General features: G+C 45.5%; 7 protein-coding genes and 2 non-coding genes across 11 annotated transcripts; 5 read left to right on the forward strand and 4 right to left on the reverse strand.

Annotated features, from left to right (window-relative positions):
* Positions 1-214: 214 nt before the first annotated feature.
* LOC9642803 (transcription factor ABORTED MICROSPORES) lies at positions 215-1,850 on the forward strand. Its single transcript, XM_024678643.1, has 5 exons — positions 215-318; positions 396-1,007; positions 1,131-1,376; positions 1,424-1,594; positions 1,658-1,850. Exons 1-5 carry the CDS (start codon positions 316-318, stop codon positions 1,739-1,741), a joined length of 1,116 nt encoding a protein of 371 aa, XP_024534411.1. The 5' UTR covers positions 215-315; the 3' UTR covers positions 1,742-1,850.
* LOC9642212 (protease Do-like 1, chloroplastic) lies at positions 1,811-3,978 on the reverse strand. The gene is made up of 8 exons (XM_002973695.2): positions 3,348-3,978; positions 3,147-3,269; positions 2,905-3,079; positions 2,803-2,840; positions 2,543-2,741; positions 2,322-2,474; positions 2,120-2,254; positions 1,811-2,026 (listed from the first exon to the last, which is right to left on the reverse strand). The coding sequence occupies exons 1-8, from the start codon at positions 3,836-3,838 to the stop codon at positions 1,958-1,960; spliced, it is 1,383 nt and encodes a 460-aa protein (XP_002973741.2). The 5' UTR covers positions 3,839-3,978; the 3' UTR covers positions 1,811-1,957.
* TRNAT-CGU lies at positions 1,853-1,924 on the reverse strand. The gene has a single exon. It is a non-coding gene; the product is annotated as a tRNA-Thr (tRNA).
* Positions 3,979-4,169: 191 nt separating the features above from the next.
* TRNAE-CUC lies at positions 4,170-4,242 on the forward strand. Its single transcript has one exon. It is a non-coding gene; the product is annotated as a tRNA-Glu (tRNA).
* Positions 4,243-4,296: 54 nt separating this feature from the next.
* LOC9642804 (PHD finger protein ALFIN-LIKE 1) lies at positions 4,297-6,220 on the forward strand. The gene is made up of 5 exons (XM_024678641.1): positions 4,297-4,845; positions 4,922-4,954; positions 5,082-5,304; positions 5,424-5,550; positions 5,603-6,220. The coding sequence occupies exons 1-5, from the start codon at positions 4,749-4,751 to the stop codon at positions 5,858-5,860; spliced, it is 738 nt and encodes a 245-aa protein (XP_024534409.1). The 5' UTR covers positions 4,297-4,748; the 3' UTR covers positions 5,861-6,220.
* Positions 6,221-6,325: 105 nt separating this feature from the next.
* LOC9642213 (polyprenol reductase 1) lies at positions 6,326-7,039 on the reverse strand. Its single transcript, XM_024678648.1, has one exon. The coding sequence runs from the start codon at positions 7,009-7,011 to the stop codon at positions 6,547-6,549; it is 465 nt and encodes a 154-aa protein (XP_024534416.1). The 5' UTR covers positions 7,012-7,039; the 3' UTR covers positions 6,326-6,546.
* On the forward strand, positions 6,794-7,831 carry LOC112347559. 2 transcript variants are annotated; one of them, XM_024678645.1, is made up of 4 exons: positions 6,794-6,861; positions 6,930-7,072; positions 7,141-7,513; positions 7,583-7,831. In XM_024678645.1, the coding sequence occupies exons 3-4, from the start codon at positions 7,166-7,168 to the stop codon at positions 7,649-7,651; spliced, it is 417 nt and encodes a 138-aa protein (XP_024534413.1). In that variant the 5' UTR covers positions 6,794-6,861; positions 6,930-7,072; positions 7,141-7,165; the 3' UTR covers positions 7,652-7,831. The 2 variants fall into 2 exon arrangements, with proteins under 2 accessions (XP_024534413.1, XP_024534412.1); XM_024678644.1 differs by lacking the exon at positions 6,794-6,861 and having other exon boundaries at positions 6,957-7,072; positions 7,573-7,831.
* A 1,206-nt stretch (positions 7,832-9,037) lies between these two features.
* On the reverse strand, positions 9,038-10,434 carry LOC9642365 (protein G1-like1). 2 transcript variants are annotated; one of them, XR_002992810.1, is made up of 2 exons: positions 9,617-10,380; positions 9,038-9,359 (listed from the first exon to the last, which is right to left on the reverse strand). XR_002992810.1 is itself a non-coding variant. In XM_024678642.1 (1 exon), exon 1 carries the CDS (start codon positions 10,359-10,361, stop codon positions 9,684-9,686), a length of 678 nt encoding a protein of 225 aa, XP_024534410.1. In that variant the 5' UTR covers positions 10,362-10,434; the 3' UTR covers positions 9,038-9,683. The 2 variants fall into 2 exon arrangements, 1 of the variants encoding a protein (XP_024534410.1); XM_024678642.1 differs by having other exon boundaries at positions 9,038-10,434.
* A 94-nt stretch (positions 10,435-10,528) lies between these two features.
* Positions 10,529-11,957, forward strand: LOC112347560. The gene is made up of 3 exons (XM_024678646.1): positions 10,529-10,640; positions 10,700-11,576; positions 11,641-11,957. Exons 1-2 carry the CDS (start codon positions 10,595-10,597, stop codon positions 11,131-11,133), a joined length of 480 nt encoding a protein of 159 aa, XP_024534414.1. The 5' UTR covers positions 10,529-10,594; the 3' UTR covers positions 11,134-11,576; positions 11,641-11,957.
* Positions 11,958-16,393: the final 4,436 nt, after the last annotated feature.

Raw genomic sequence — 16,393 nt, forward strand, 5'->3', positions numbered from 1 at the left:
AACTGCAAAGAAGATAAAGGACTAAGAAGTCTCGATCGATCATCAAGCTGAAGCAAGGATTCTCATTTTTGTTTCCTGGCTCTCCATGTTGTTCTCGCTCAAGAGCTCTGTTTGTTGGGCATTTTGAGAGTGACAAGGCCTAGGCATTTTAAAGGCGAAACCCATACCTTTGTCCTTCGGTCTAGCTCTTTGTCCTCTGAAAACTCGAGGAAAAGATTTGGTCGGTACGTTGCTCCTCTCGGACGATCTAAGCATCATAAGATACAAATCGTAGAACTTTGTGTCTTCTTTTCTGGGCTGGCTGTGGTGACTGCAATGGTGAGCCACAAGTGCCTTTACCTCCTTTCTTCGACTGATGAACTCGACCTTATATCTTTGTTTCGCGTGTGTGACAGGACCCAGAAACTCCCGGGATGACCAACGAGGGATTCTCCTCGCAAGGCTGCGACGATTTCCTGGAGCTCCTGCCGATTCTCCTCAACACCCACAACCAAAAGGAGGTGATGCACAGCATGGGGATGCTGTCCGCGGCGGCATCGTGCTCTCCCCAGGATCACCACGGCAATGCGGCTAGAAACGCTGCAGCACTCGCGGTGGCTACTCCGGACCATCAATCCAGCGATAGAAAAGAGCATGGCTCTTTGGACACTGTTGTTCATCCCGGGGACGAGCTCTATGGCAACCCAGTGTACAGTAGCGCGAGTTGTAACAGCTCCAAGACTCCAAAGGCTGGGAGGCTCAAGGCAATGGTTCCTCCGGCCTTGGGCGGAGTTCTCTCCGCCCAAGAGGACCTCGGACCCAAGAGTGGCGATGGCAAGAAAGCCACCGTGAAGCGCGATGCTTGCGGCGACGAGGTGAAGAAGCAGCAGCAGCAAGGTCAAGCGAGCAAAGTTTGCTCCAAGGCCGCCGGGAGCGCGTCCAAGAACCTGGTGTCGGAGAGGAAACGACGCAAGAAGCTCAACGAGAGGCTCTACTCGCTGCGAGCAATCGTCCCCAAGATTAGCAAGGTTTATCATTCTCTCTTCTTGCTCCCCTAGAACACCTCTCGAGCCAGAGCTAGAACTTTCACTCTCTCGAAACGTAGAAACCTTTCAGGATGAAACCTTTGACTGGATTGGATTGCATTGCAGATGGACAAGGCGTCAATCGTGGCCGACGCTATTGATTACGTGCAAGAGCTGCAGGGAAAGGTGCAAGAGCTTCAGGAGGATGTGTCGAGCCTCGAGGCGGCGGAGAGGCGAGAAGTGGAGCTCGGGAGCGTCGTCGACGCCTGGAACGAGATGATCGTCAGTGACCACCGGGGTTGCAGCTATTCCACCGACGTCGACCAGCACTACGCCAAGCTGCGCAACCAAGACTCCCGCAAAGCAGTCGAGGTAGTTCTCTTTCTTTCGTATCCATTTACAAGTTTGTTCTTCTCCAGCTCGAAGTTTCCAAGCTCGAGGAGCAAGTGTTCTACTTGAGAATCAACTGCGGGAACTCGGACGGAGTTCTCATCCAGCTCGCGAAGGCCTTCGAATCCATCGGGCTGGAGTTTAGCAGCGCAAGTCTCTCGTCCTTCCAAGGCAAGATCATCAACAGCTTCATCGCGAAAGTAAGCTCCTTGCCATCTTATAGTTCCAAGATCTCCTCATGGAAACGAGAAAACTTTGTCCAGATGGAAGAATGGAAGTCCTTGCACACCGACGAAGTAAAGAAGATCCTCCTTGAGCTCGCTTCCAAGTATGGAATTTATGGCTAAACAAGATATGGTCGTTGTGCACGATCAATGGCTAGACAATCTCACTCTGTAAAAAGGTGTATCGCATCGTACAAAATAAAGTTGTGACTAGCAACGGTTAAAATGCAAACAAGCCCCTAGCGAGGATCGAACTCGCGACCTTTCGCTTACGAAGCGAACGCACTACCACTATGCTATAGAGGCCATCCTTGCTAGGAACCCCACCTTGGCCGGAAATTAGTCGCGAGCTTCCAATGTAATGGTCATGGTCACCGTCTCTTCTCCACGAAGAACTTCGAGATTTACCTGAAAAGGTAAAAGCAAGAGTTTATGAGCACCTCGACTGCTTTCCAAAAGCTCTCTCTCTTCCTGTGCTAAGGAAATGTGAAAGTTACTTACAGTCTGCCCGACTTTGCAGGCGTCAAGAATTTTGTAAAGGTCGCTGCCTTTGCTAATCTTCTGCCCGTTCATGGACACGATAATGTCGCCCATGACAAGCCGGCCATAAGCGTCCCTCGTTGTCGATCGCAATCCCTGCGCGGCGCCAGTCAGCTTTAAAGTTCTGATAGAAGAAGTAGAAGTTTCGTTTTAAGATGCTTACGGCTTTGCCAGCAGGGCCATCAGGAGAGGCACCGAGTACGAGGACTCCACTCACGCCAAGTTGCTCCACTGATTGGTCCGGCGCAAACGAAATCCCCAGAACCGGTCTCGTCACTTTGCCATACTTGATGATCTGGTCGACGATGCCAGCCACCTCCAGACAAGAACCGAAGTTTTAGTTCTTTCACCCTTATGCAGCCGAAAGCAGCGCGAAAAACGTACCGTGTCAACGGGGATGGAGAAGCCAACGCCGGATGACGCACCTGATGGCGAGTAAATTGCCGTGTTGATGCCGATGAGGTTACCAGAGCTGTCGAGCAGCGGACCGCCGCTGTTACCGGGATTTATTGCTGCATCGGTCTGAATTACGTCTTGTATTGGACGACCGTTTGCAGCAGATGTGATCTCTCGTCGCAGGCCACTGGAAAATGAAAGCATATAAAACTTTGCATCCGTACTGAAAAGAGGACATTTAATCTCACCTGATGACTCCCGTGGTTAGCGTGTGATCCAGTCCAAACTGTGCATATACGTAAGGACGTCAGGAAAAGATCGCCGAAAAAGCTGCAATCGAAGCTGCTTACCGGATTTCCTATAGCGAATACTTTCTGCCCAACGAGAAGCTCTGAAGAATTCCCCAGTGGCAGCGGTCGTAATGTTTTGTTGCTGCTGGCATCGATTTTTAAAACCGCAACGTCCTTGTCTTGGTCATAGCCGACTATGGAGGCTTCGTGCGTAGATTGGTCTCCCATTGTGATTCTATTCATCAAGAAAAGGTGAGGAGTTATTTCTTCTTCGTTGTTTGCAAGCGTAAAACACAACTTACTTCAAGTCAGAGGCTCCTCGAATAACATGATAGTTTGTGACAATGTGCCCGTCTTTGTCCCAGACAAATCCCGATCCCGATCCTTGAGGGACTTCCATTATGTCCGAGGTGAAGGCGTCTCGCCTGTAGCAACACAAAATGAAAAACGATCATTAAAACTCTTCGCGAACGAAAGCAAAGAATAGCGCAAAGTTTGCAAACCTGACTGCTAGATTTGTGATGTACACGACCGATGGAGTCGAATTCCGGAATAAGTTGATAGTCACAAGCTCATCCGACAGGAATCTTTGCGTTGACGTATTCACAAAAGCTTGCGCGTCCGCCGGTGTGATCATCACGGAGATCATAACAGCGAGCGACATGCACCACGTAGCATACGAATCCAGTTTGCCATCGCTCTTTTGCTGTGTCGATAGCCATCTGAAAATCTCGTCGCCCAAATTATTTTGCCGGGCTTGAAGATGTCTGATCTTGAGGAAAAAATTCGAAGAAGAAGAAAAATCTCGCCTGTCTTTGAGAATTCCGAAGCTCTTGCTAGATCCAGCAGCTGGAATGCCCTGCTCCAATTTGCTCACCACGACAATTCTAGAGCTGGAGCAACTAGAATCCCTATGTCGCCTCTCGCGCTGGGAAGAATCTAGGCCCTGGATGTTCGATGCGCTGGAAGAACAAGCTGCGGCGACGAGAGCCATGCGATGCGATCGCGGCAGCTAGATCCAGAGGATGCTGCCCCGGCCGATCGATTCGATGGATCGCGAAATTTCTACTTACAAGAGAGCGCTGCCAGAGAGGATCTTCTCCTAGGGCAAAGAACTCCGTGGCACACAGAAATACGACACATAGCGCTCCCATTGACACGCTACACCCTTGAGTGACGGCTGGGATACCTTTGAAAAGACGTTGCGTGGGCATCTTACCGTTGGATTATGTGTTCCAGATGCCCGGGAAAAGAAATACTTTTTCTAATTCTATTATTTTCTGAGGGGGTTTAGTAAGGTTTGCCTGGAAAAGGGTTACATCACTTCCGTTGTAGTCTAGTCGGTTAGGATACTCGGCTCTCACCCGAGCGACCCGGGTTCAAGTCCCGGCAACGGAATGTACCCTTTTCAGGGCTCTTTTTTCATTGAGAGCTTTTTATGGCCGTCCAGCTGGACGGCTGGATTCAGGCACATTTGAAATTTTCCTAATGCACGGAATATGCCGGAATAGTCTTATGGCCATGGGCTGATCGCCATGTATGCCCATGAAACACACACCACTAGGTTATTTTCTCTCGCCGGAGCCCCTGTTCTTCGTAATCCCTGCTTCTCTCCTCGCTCTCCGTGTCTAGGGCGCCGATCTGATGCCGCGGCGGCGCTCCCGGTGATCTCCGTTTCAATTTGAGCACTCTTTCTCTCACATTTGCTCGCCGCGCCGCGATTTTCCTTGCTTCCGGGATGCAGATCGGGCGGCGCAGCTTGTGCTTGACCGCTGGGTGCCGAAAAACGCAAGATTTGGGGTTGGAATCTTGGTAGGAGGCATTGCCGATCCAGGGTTTGCTGCCGCGAGCCAACAGGGTTTCCAGGGAAGGAAGCTTTTCTCCGCGGGCGAGGTATTCTGGAGATGGAAGGAGGCGCCGTGGCCAATCCACGCACAGTAGAAGAAGTCTTCAAGGATTTCAAGGGGCGGCGAGCCGGGATGCTTAAGGCGCTCTCTGGAGGTAAGCTAAGCTCTCTCTATTTTTTTTTTCTTTCTTTGCGCCTCTTGCTAATCTTACCACTTGCGATTGTATGTAGATGTGGAAGAGTTCTACCGACAATGTGATCCAGGTTTGTCCTCTTTCTTATCCTTTAGTCTAGTGTGGTGCTACTACATGTATATATAATGGTCGGGTCTTTTGTTTAAGTGTGATATTGACTTTGGCGTATGGTGTCACTTTTTCCTTATTGACTCCAGAGAAGGAGAATTTGTGCCTTTATGGTCTCCCCGACGAGACTTGGGAGGTGAATCTTCCAGCCGAGGAAGTGCCGCCGGAGCTCCCTGAGCCAGCGCTCGGTATCAATTTCGCGAGAGATGGCATGCTCCGAAAGGACTGGCTTTCGCTTGTGGCGGTACACAGCGATGCTTGGCTCTACGCAGTCGCGTTTTATCACGGTGCCCGCCTCGACAAGAGTGAAAGGTTGGTGCTTTTGTTAGTTTTGTCCGTCAGTTTGATTTTTTTATTGGTACTCGCTGTTCCTTTTTTCTTGTTAACGATTGTGGTAGATCTGAGATTTTTTCATTTTTCATTTGGTGCAGGAAACGACTGTTTGGGATGATGAATGAGCTACCAACGGTTTTCGACACTGTCACTGGAAGGAAACCTGTGAAAGAGAAATCCAGCGTGAACAACAGCGGAAGCAAGAGCAAGACCTCTGTTGTCAAGGTGGGTCTTCGATCTTTCTCCTTTCTCTGTTTTTACTAACAGCTACTACCAGAACGAAGGCGGTGTAAAGTCGTCCAAGGCACCCCCGAAGGAGGAGGACGAAGCTTTTGACGACGAAGACGAAGAGCACGGTGACACACAGTGTGGAACTTGCGGGGGGAATTACACGTCCGACGAGTTTTGGATAGGCTGCGATGTCTGCGAGAAGTGGTTTCACGGCAAGTGCGTCAAGATCACACCGGCCAGGGCGGAGCACATCAAAAAGTACAAATGTCCATCGTGTAGCAACAATAAGAGAGCTCGGGGATAGCCGCCAAAGGGAGAAGCTCGACGTAGCGTTATCCTTGGGAGCTCGTTTAGTTGGTCGGGGTGGGCATCAGTCATCACTTTGAAGGGCCGGTTCTGGACATCGTCTGTACTATTTATTTTCCTTCCTCCTCTTCCTTCATCGTAGTACCTTTTGCTTTCTTCCTTAGTTGAGCGCCCTGTAGTCGAGCTAGAATTTTCTCTAGCAGTGGTTCTGACCGATTTTCGTTTGTGTTCAGCTAGTGACAATCATGCATAGCGAAAAGGCCTTCACTATGCAAACCGGGCAATCTGGGTTGTCACCAATTGACATGAGCATGTTGTATACTACAAAGTGCTCAATACCAGGTTCATTTTATATTTATTTTCTTTCTCGTTCGCCCTCCTCTTCAGTATAATGTCGTGCGTGATGTCTTCCTTGTTTCAGCTGGTTTTAGTGGAATGGAAGTTTTCTCACTTGAGTTTTGCTCTCCGGTTTGGGTTCGCCTTTAAGAATGGTTTATAGTGTGGGTCATTAATCCTCTCCGTGCTCTCTTTTAGGACTTCCCTGTAGCTCTGCTGCTGCTGTGTTTGCCTTCCAAGAGGAGGGAGAGAGAAAAAAAAAAAGTGTGAGGAAAGACTGCGTCTTGCGTTGTTTGCGTAACTTTGTTCTGCAGTTAAGCTAAGGAAGAAGAAAATACAGTGGTTCGGTTAAAGAACGTTGGGAATAAGAGCCTTCCGAGTCTTTGGAAAGCCTTCCAACTTCTGAACATACCAGTCCCGGGTGGAGAAGCTCCTTGCAGTGAGGTAGAGCATGACGAACACCGCACAGGCAAGAGACATTGTTGTTTGGCTGATCATTGAAATCCCAATGAAGGTGCCTATTTCGAACAGGTACTGCGGGCACGCTACCTTGTCGAACAATCCTCCGTGTGGAACAATGTACTTCTTGGTGGTGATGCTGTCCCGTCGGGCCGTCGCAGCAAGCCCCTCGGCCGAGTTTCGTATCCGGGCAAGTATGCAGTGGTGGTAGAAGTTTCCAACTATTCCCACCATGAACACTACAACTCCTAACCACATTGTGTTGTACGTAGGCTGGTAGCACATCGCCTCGGCAATCTCTTGGGCGTAAAAGAGATTGAGTGACAGTAGCGCGAAAGTCAGCGACACTAACATGCTCGTCACTCCGCATATTGTTCCGGTATACTCATGAAGAAAATTCACCTAGCAGTTGCAAGTAAGTTAGCTTTGCTTCAATGGAGTTTAGTTTTTCTCTCTTTACTGAGCGAGCTGCAATGCAAATAGGTACCTCGAGGACTCGTTTGACGAAATGCAAAGTCATGGCTGCCGAGACGAGTACTATGCGCAAACTGGCACTGTTGTGGAGGCGGAGGTCGTATGCCCAAGTGGAGAGTCCCATCTCCTCCATGAACGTCGGTGCGTCAAAGTACTCGAGTTTGTGGAGCAAGAAAGCCGAGCAGAGCAACGCCGCAGGGAGGTAGAACATGAGCATTCCAATCTTGCTGGGCAACTGGAGGATCTTCTGCTGGCGACCGGCAAACTTGGAGTAAGGCAGTGCCGCGCCACGAAACTCCTGGAGCGAGAGGAGGACGCCGCCGACGAAGAGCAGCATCTCCGATCCCCATACGTACCTGGAACCCGAGCCCGTGAAGAAGAGGTACGAGGAATCCGGGCGGCTATCGCCGAAGAACATCTCAATCTCTCACCGGGCTTCAGTTTCTTCCAGGAAATCGAGCATCACGGTCTCGTCGTCCAGTTCTTCGCGTCTTTCATCTCTTCTCGGCGGTGGTGGTAGAATTGCTCTTCGTCTTCGCTGGACAGAAGTTGCCAAACCGGATAATTCGGTGTCAAGGGACACACGGTGCATCGCTTGATCCGACGGTGGAGGATGAGTCCCTCAAAACGGTAACTTGAAGGGCTGGAGATCTGTTTGGGAATATACTGGAATAATAATATTTAGGGTTCTTGCAAGGTCTTAGGGTTCTTGTTTATTTGGCTCTGTTGGTCGAATCGATCGATCGATCGATCGATTTCCATGGCAACCACGGCCACGCAAGACGGCGCCGCGGCGACGGAGGAGGTGAAGCTCGATCTCTTTGAGGACGACGACGAATTCGAGGAGTTTGAGAACGGAGGTAAGCACGATCGCAATGCTAGGGCTACAGTCGCTGGAGCTGGATTCTTCCCCTTCTTTGATCTCCAGAATGGGACGACAAGGAGGAGGAGGACGCGCTCCAGCCGTGGGAGGACGATTGGGACGACGACGACGTCAATGACGATTTCTCGCAGCAGCTTAGAGCGGAGCTAGAGAAGAACGAGTCCCAGGCACCGAGCGACGATATTTCGCAGCAGAAGAACACCGATACTTCGAGCTCCTAGGTAGTAGTAATCATTCTTTCGTCCTCTCTATTCGTTTTTGTCTAAGAAGTCCTTGTCTTGGTGACAGATTGACTAGCCGATCTTAAAGCTCTTTGTCCTTTCCTGGTGGAATCAACCGAGCTCGAATTTTTTTTTCTTCGTGTTCTTACTGGCATCACATGTCAATGCTCCTTTCCTTCCATTGGGATTGCTGACTCTTTCCTCTAATTTTTTTTGGTTTTCACGTCATAACGGGTGTGTTTTCACTGTTGTAGTTCTAAGTGTGCACACAGGGACGCGCATCACAACCAAGTAAGTTTGCGTTGTTTATTTGGATTTGAATGGTCATAACGAGTGTGTTTTCACTGTTGTAGTTTTTCCAAGTGTGGACACAGCCAAGTAAGTTTGCTTTGTTCTGTAGTAGTTCTTCTAAGTTTGGACACAAGGAGGCTCTCCATCACAACCAAGTAAGTTCGCTTTGTTTATTTTGGATTTGAATTGTCATGGTTGCGTGGCTCTCGGGCACAGTAGCGTGCGTTCTTGTGTACAGTGATTGTTTTCTCTTAGAGCTTTTAGCTTTAGATTGTCTTCCCCCGAGTACTTGGTTCTGATTCCTTTGTTCAAATGCTTGCAGGTTCTTGGTGGAGGAGCTGGGGAACGATCTATGTCTAGCCAGGTAATATGTTCGTATTCTATTACGTAGAGAAGAGGTCTTATTACTTAGCAAAGTCTTCCTGTTCTGTCCTCTTCTCCGCTTCTCCGTCAACTCTTGCTCTCTTTCGCCCGCTATCCTACGTGCACATTGATGTGAGCTGCGGACTGGTTCCAGGAAATCTATTCCCGTTTTGTTAGATATTTCAAACTTTGTCACAGGATTGGCATTAGTAAGCCCCTGAAATTGAGCCTGCGAGTCCCTTCAAACTTCTGAATGGCTTTGTTTGTCCGCTTGTGGTGCGGTAGTACTCCTGTGATTTTTCAGACAGTGAATTGATGGCTTACCATCAGCATAGCTTCAAGTAGTAAAGCTTTCCCTTGTTGAAACTTCCGTGCCGTATGACCGGGTGTGGGCTTTAAATTGATCTTCTGAAGCGCTGTCACTGACTCTTCTGATCGAAAATCCTTGCAGCGTATCTCTCCGATGTAATCTGGAAGGCATCAAGAGACGATAAGCTCAACGCAGGCTGACGAGATGGATGAACGAACGAGCGACGAACGAACAATAGCCCGCGGCCATCCTGTACTACCGAGAATGCAAAGGTCCGGACTTTCTCGAGAGACTAAACGTGTTCGTGATGGACAGACAGACCAGACGGGGAACAAAGAAGAAGAGATAGATGCAAGGAAAGAAAGCAAAAGGCCCGGCTACAGACCAACATAAGTATGCTACTACTTATGTATTCACCTGGGATCGCTGTAATGGGCCGCAGCCTCGGGAAGAGTTCTCGTGATGTCGGAAGGAAGAAATCAAATCAGAGGAGATGGGGGTCACCTAGTCCGGAAGGTGATGAAGACGTGGTTGCCCCGGACAGAGCTGAGCCTGAGCCTCCAGAGCCTTCACTAGTGGTAGCAGCAGCGGCAGCAGCAGCAGCGGAGGCAGCAGTGGAAGCAGCGGCAGCGGCAGCAACAGCTGAAGTTGCAGAGCCTGGCCTCTTACGCTTCTTCTTCTCGTAGGCAATGCCACGAGCCTTGGCTTGCATCTCTCTCACTTCCCGAAGATAGAGACGGACAGCTCGAGCTCCAAAAGGATTCGACTCGGGCTTTCCACCGTGCTCCTCGAATGCAGCTCGGAGCCTTCCAATGAGTGCGTCGAGGCTCCCCCAGGCTTGTCGCAGCGGGCAGGCACAAGGTGCTGGTGGGTGTGCGAGGCCGAAGAAGGGGCAGGCTGGTGCGTGGATTTTTGTCTTACCGAACTGATCCAGGTAGCGCAGGAATTCCAGGACGTGAGCTCCGCTGCACCGGGAGAGCGCTAGAGGGGGCCGGTGGTTCTTGAGGTACTGGCCAAAGGTGTTCCAGTCGCGACGCTTCTGGGCCTCGTAGCGACTTGGAGGAGCTTGCTGGGACGAGGAAGCGTTTGCGTCGGCCCTGCTGGTAGACGCTCCACCACCGGCAACTTCTCCGTTCGATTCATCTGGTAACAAACCACTCATCTTCCTGTGAAGTTTTTCTTCTTTTCTTCTTGTCGATTGAGCTGACTGACTCTTGGATCTTCGTTTTACTTGCAGGAATTTAGGTCAATAGTCGTCTCCACCAGGAAGGAGGAGAAATGAAAACCAGTGAGGAGTCGGCTTCAACTTACAGGGCCCCAAGTTGTGATTTTTACCACCATCTGCCACTGCCAATGTGAAAGGCTGCTGCTGCTCGTGAAAGGGGGTCCTTGGGAATGGATCCAGAATGGCAGGACAGCGTACCATGCATCGAGGAAATCGGTACGCGAAAGAATGGTGTATAATGTTTTCCTTGATGATGATGAACCTGTGTGCTCCAGGAATCTCGAGAGAGAGGCGAGAGAGAGGGATAGAAGTGAGAGACGCTCTACGAGATGGAGAAAGAGACCGAGAAGCTTTGTTGAGGTATTTCCAGTCCAAGTCGCTGTTTGCCTTCCACAGTGATGCCTGTGATGAAAGAGAAAGGCAGATGAAGCACAAGATCTTGTCAGAGACCGACCTGCTGTTGTCCAAGGCGAGATCTTTGCGCGCACTTGCCTCCCCGAGAAGGAGATCCTTCTCCAGAAGCTGCAGGCCAGATGGAAAGAGAGGGGAGGGGGGGAGAGAGCTCTCGGAGAAAAAAGAAACGAGAAAGAGAAAAGAGAAGGCAGACAGGAGGACGAGGGAAGGAAAAAAAAAATGGAAAGAAAGAAGAGAATCAAAGCAGCCAGATGGAGGAGGAGTGGGATGGGGTAGTGCAAATGCAGATAAGTGATATGGGCAAGGACGAACAGTTCCAAGTTGAAGGAAAGGGGGAGGAAGCGATAAACCTGTAAGTACTATGCCTGTTGTTTGGACAAGTAGATATCTAAACGAGGTTGAACGCTGCAGGGGCAGGGAGGAGGGAGTAAACGAGAGGGCGAAGCTGGAGAGCACACGGATGATTGTGGCAGTGGCAGTAGCGGAGCATTGATGGTGCCCTCGTCGAGGAAAATCGCCCCTGCAGAGTAACAAAGAGGTACAGCCATAGCTATATCTCTACCGCCTTAAGTTGGAGCTTTGGATCTCTTCTCTTCGCTTCTCTTCTCTCAGCTTCTACCATTGCGGCTGTTTGCGATTACTACATAGGTAAACGGGGAGCGATGGAGGGGATAAGATGGAAGACGCTGCTCTACTAGGAACTTGGGAGGAAAAAAAGCACACAAAAACAAAACAAAGGTAAGTTTTTGCGATATTTTTTTCGTTTTTTTTTCTTTTCTTTCTTATGTGTGTTGCTTTGTAGGGTCAAGGAGTGGGGGCCCTCATGCAAATGCATAACGTGCCATAAGGCTCACGCCAGCCAAGGAAGAAAAAGAATTTCTATATGCTCCGGCTTGGCACGGGGATCGAACCCGGGAGCTACTGGAGCTTGATTAGTGGGAGATTAATTGCTAGGTGGACGTCGTTATCGTGGGACAAAGCACGATTATTTGATTTTTGTTGGCACTATAGATGTAGGGTGGGGCGGATTCTTTTAAGATTAAGTTGGGCCCCTTGGAGCATACCACTATGCAGCTTCCCTTTGGGAAATAAGAGATTCTTTTAAGCATTGGTACTATCTATGCGGAAATAATTGTTTATAATGGCCTTATATACAAAATTCAAAGGGCATCAATGCGGCAAGTTGCAGTACAATGCCCCACCATATGGAACACATCAATCAATCAATCACAACACACCAAGGTACTAGTAGCAAGCTTCAATTTAGTGCCATCATCCATTCCATTGGGTTCCATTCCATGTCAAAATTCTCCAGCACATACAAAAGACACATATACATATTTCTTGTAAAGATTTTGTGGATCTTTTCAAGAAGTCATTTTTATTTTCCTTTTTCACCTATGTAGGTTGTGACTTTTCAGAAGAGATCAAGTTCTCAACTCCAATGGGTCCCTGTTTGGATTTTGTAGGGTGCAATACGCATCCTCTAAAATGAGGGAGGGTATCTTACATGCATAAGTGGTTGTGGTGAGTGCTGCTTCAAAGAGAAAAAAAATGAAAAAGAAAACATGATTAAATCTAATATATTCTTGTTTAGTTTGCATGTCAACATTCCCTTGCTTGTCCACATGGGTAAACTATTGATCTGGACAAAAAAATCACGTGTCAAAACTTTAAAAAACTAGAAATAAAATACAAAATAGAAAGTTCTTTAAAAACCTTTTTAAACAGTGTGTAATTGTGTAACTAACAAAAATATAAATATTTTATAAGTAACTACTTATGTTTAGTTTTTGTAATAAAAATGTAATATTCTAATTTTAAACTGAAATTTACTAAATATATTAAAATTAAAAATGATTAAATATTAAATAAAATAAAGTATTGTGAGGTGCAAGTGTATGGCTATGATGCCATATACTAATATTAGCATATATTGGGTTTTTGATAGTCATTAAATTGGTTTCAATTTGGATTACTCACCTTATATATAATCTAAGCTTTTTAGGTTATTTAATATGCACATTTCTAAAAAAAAAATTCTATATTCCATACACTCAGGTAAGGAGCAACTTTGATTCTCTTTAAAGAGTGCTTGGATTTGAAATTTTAGTTTAAATTTAATTTTTGCATTGTTTAGATTTCACTTTCATTATAGCTTTTTAAATTTTCTCTCTTTTGTTTTTTCTCATTTTCATAGGAGAGTAACATCTTCCACCTCCTTTAACTTTGGAGTAGTAATTGGTGTAATTGTTCAATGCTATATAGTTGTAGTTGAACAATCAAACTCTATGGCATTCACGGCATATGTATAACTCCTTTTACTTTTATTGCCAATTCTCACATTCGATCAAAGTTCTTCCATGAGAATCCTAGGGATGATATTTTATTATTGGTTTGATCACTTTATAGTGATTACTACTTATCATTTTTGGGATGATGCTTGGCACTTGCATGAATTTCCCACGTATTTCTAAGGAGCAGTGTTGTAATGGTACAATGGTTTGAACATAACTACTCATGTGGATTGAAGCATTCTCCTATATGTCTTTAAGCATACATTTGGATGGTGATAATACCTTTTAACAATTGCATTGTCTTCATCAAGGGTCATTTAATTGTAAACAACCAAAGAGAACGACTTGAAAAACAATCTATAAGGGTTCAAATATAAACGGAAATGGCCCATAAATAAAAGTGCACCCCTTTTTCTAATCGGTTAAAAGTCTTGGGATATTTGGGGTTAAGTGTCTTTGGAAATCACACTATATGTTGAAATTGACATCTGGCAGGTTTAGTTTGCCTTCGGTTGGGCTTGACCCAAGGAAGGGTAGGGTGTTAAGAGAGCGAGGCTCTTGGGAGAGCTGCGGCTCTCAACTTTTATTCATGAGGGTGTGAACTTGTAAAGAAGTATAGTGGATTGTACGTAACCAAAGGAAACAATTTGAGAAACGATCCATAGAAATTTAAATATAAAGGGAAAGGATCCATAAATAAGAGTGCATCCCCTTTTCCAATCAATTAAGGGTTTTGGGATATTTGGGGTTAAATGTTTTTGAGTTTGAATAGTACTAGGATGGTTGACCTCCCGAAAAGTCCAAATTCTAGAGCTTACAGTAATTTGGTGTTTGCTTCCAAAGTCTTTTGCTTCGTGTAGAGCTAAATATGTCAAAGTGAATCAAGTTGGGAATGTTATGGTTAGCACTTCATCAAGATTTTATGGGATTTATGCATACATTTGCTTTAACCACTTTTGACAATACTCTTCAACTAGCAAAACATTATGATACATTGGCTCTTTCACTTCTCACAGTATGTCCTTCAACTCTACTTCTTATGGGAGATGGTCCTGTTTCAATGGAGGTTGATCTTGCTACTCATATTCAAGGACAAGGGTGAGGATATGGTCATGGTAATGATGGTTGCTACTAAGTGTGTGATGAGGTTGGTCACACATATTAGCATTATCGACATTTTCTGGATTGGTATCGTTTATTTCTTGGGTGGAGGCCTTGGCATCAACAATGTCCTATTGGTATTGCTGTGGTGAAAAGTTGGATACCAAAATTCTTCTGGGAAATAAGAAACCTTACGAGTAGTGGAGAGTCCTTGCGCAAATAAAGATATTGGTATTGTTGTGGTGGAAGGTTTAGATACCGAGATTCTTCCTAGAAATGAGGAGTCCTACAAATAGTGGAGAGTTCTTGCGCAAATAAGATTATTTCTTTCAAGAGTATCATCAAGGTGTTCACTCGGCATCAGTTCACTCGGCACCAATTCATCCAATACTTACTTTCCAAGCTTATTTTTATAACAATGTAAGCTTCTAAATTTAAATTTCTCGGGAGGTCACCTAACCTAGTACTATTCAAACCCAAAGATAGTTAACCCCAAATATCTTAAGACCTTTAACTGATTGAAAAAGAAAATGCACTTTTGTTCATGGACCCTTTCCCTTTATATTTAAACATTAATGAATTATCTCTCAAGTTGTTCTCTTTGGTTGTTTACAATCCATTACGCTTCTTTACAAGTTCACACCCTTGTGAATAGAAGATAAAAGCCACAACTCTCCCAAAAGCCCCGCTCTCTTGATACTCTACCCCTGTAGTCAAGCCCAACCAGAGCACACTAGACCTGCCAAATATCAATTAACATGTGATGTGATTTTGTTAGTCAATCAATAGAGTCAGACCCAAGACCGTTTCGATACCAAATGTAAACTCTTAAATTTGGATTTCCCAGGATGTCACCTAGCTCAATATTATTTAAATTCAATGACACTTAACCCTAAATATCCCAAGATCCTTAACCAATTGAAAAAAGGGATGTATTTTTGTTCATGGGCCCTTTTCTTTTATATTTGAACCCCAATGGATCATCTTTCAAGTCATTCTCTTTAGTTGCTTACAAATAAAAGGTCTTCTATTATTCTCTCCATGTTCGTTTATATAAGCTCAAGTTAATTTTTTATTGCTCGGCCTATTACCACATATTGCTATCTATATTTGTCTCGTGCAGTAAAGCCAATTTTCATTCTTTATGGCAATAGCCATATATATGCATATGCATGGGATGAGGTAGACCTATTTGTGTGTGTAAGCAATCTTGAGCTTGAGCTTGAGTCATTACAGGTGGTGCTGAATTAAGCTTTTGACCTTATTTTTTGTATGATTAGTTACTATACAATTATGTCAAGTGTGACTTTGAAGTTTTCCCCCTTGTTTCATACATTTTTATATTTCTTTTATTCCTTTCATTTTTGTTACTTTTTGTTTTTATTCTTTTACCTTTGCTTCCATCACTTTTGTTTCTCAATTACTTCTTCTTATGCTTCCATTTTGCTCTTTTATTCCCTCTTTAGATCCATCCAACGGTCTTTATGTTGTAGTAGTTGACTGGCTTATGAAAAAGTATGTTAATCTCTTTGAATTTGACTTGTTGTCTATAGCCAAGATTGCAATAAATCATCCTATTCCAATTGGAGATGTTCGTCCAATCAAGATTTCTGTTCATCATCGGTTACCAAAGTAGATCAAAATTTTATTCATAAATGTCAAGTAGATGTTGGAGAAGGATGTTATCTGATAGTCATAGAGTCCTTGGGTGTGTAAACCTTATCTTGTTATGAAGTCTGATGGGAGTATTCAATTTTACATTGACTATTGATTGTTAAACGAAGTGATGATTTTGGATATACCCTTTTCCTCACATTGTTAATCTCCTAGATCATCTAAGGAGAAGTTATTGGTTCACCAAGTTAAATTTTACTTGTAAATACTAGCAAATGCTGATAGTTGATGGTTATTTGCCATCTCTTCGGTATGCACATGTCACAGAGGTACATAATTCTATTACTACTTCACCATATAAACTCTTATATGGTCATGATTCAATACTGCTAACAAAGTTGAGGTTACTTTCATAATTATTATGAGTTTTACTAAGTCTTGGGATTAGTATTTAATGAGCATTTTTCCATTTGTTTGAATAGAGTCTACACCAAAGAGAACAACTTGGAGAAATAATCCATGGGGTTCAAATATAGAGGGAAA

Source organism: Selaginella moellendorffii, unplaced genomic scaffold (genome assembly GCF_000143415.4).
Source record: "Selaginella moellendorffii unplaced genomic scaffold, v1.0 SELMOscaffold_22, whole genome shotgun sequence".
Classification (NCBI taxonomy): Eukaryota; Viridiplantae; Streptophyta; class Lycopodiopsida; order Selaginellales; family Selaginellaceae; genus Selaginella; species Selaginella moellendorffii.

Coding starts and splice junctions, on each gene's coding strand:
- LOC112347560 (XM_024678646.1), top strand. CDS start 10,595: ATGGATCCAGAATGGCAGGACAGCGTACCATGCATCGAGGAAATCG. Junction 10,641..10,699: donor ACCATGCATCGAGGAAATCG/GTACGCGAAAGA, acceptor TGTGTGCTCCAG/GAATCTCGAGAGAGAGGCGA.
- LOC9642804 (XM_024678641.1), top strand. CDS start 4,749: ATGGAAGGAGGCGCCGTGGCCAATCCACGCACAGTAGAAGAAGTCTTC. Junction 4,846..4,921: donor GCTTAAGGCGCTCTCTGGAG/GTAAGCTAAGCT, acceptor GATTGTATGTAG/ATGTGGAAGAGTTCTACCGA. Junction 5,305..5,423: donor CGCCTCGACAAGAGTGAAAG/GTTGGTGCTTTT, acceptor CATTTGGTGCAG/GAAACGACTGTTTGGGATGA.
- LOC112347559 (XM_024678644.1), top strand. CDS start 7,166: ATGCAAAGTCATGGCTGCCGAGACGAGTACTATGCGCAAACTGGCACT. Junction 7,514..7,572: donor CCCGAGCCCGTGAAGAAGAG/GTACGAGGAATC, acceptor ACCGGGCTTCAG/TTTCTTCCAGGAAATCGAGC.
- LOC9642212 (XM_002973695.2), bottom strand. CDS start 3,838: ATGGCTCTCGTCGCCGCAGCTTGTTCTTCCAGCGCATCGAACATCCAG. Junction 2,475..2,542: donor TCTCCATCCCCGTTGACACG/GTACGTTTTTCG, acceptor TCTTGTCTGGAG/GTGGCTGGCATCGTCGACCA. Junction 2,255..2,321: donor ATGGCCCTGCTGGCAAAGCC/GTAAGCATCTTA, acceptor GGCGCCGCGCAG/GGATTGCGATCGACAACGAG.
- LOC9642365 (XM_024678642.1), bottom strand. CDS start 10,361: ATGAGTGGTTTGTTACCAGATGAATCGAACGGAGAAGTTGCCGGTGGT.
- LOC9642213 (XM_024678648.1), bottom strand. CDS start 7,011: ATGTTAGTGTCGCTGACTTTCGCGCTACTGTCACTCAATCTCTTTTAC.
- LOC9642803 (XM_024678643.1), top strand. Junction 1,377..1,423: donor ACTCCCGCAAAGCAGTCGAG/GTAGTTCTCTTT, acceptor GTTCTTCTCCAG/CTCGAAGTTTCCAAGCTCGA. Junction 1,595..1,657: donor TCAACAGCTTCATCGCGAAA/GTAAGCTCCTTG, acceptor AACTTTGTCCAG/ATGGAAGAATGGAAGTCCTT.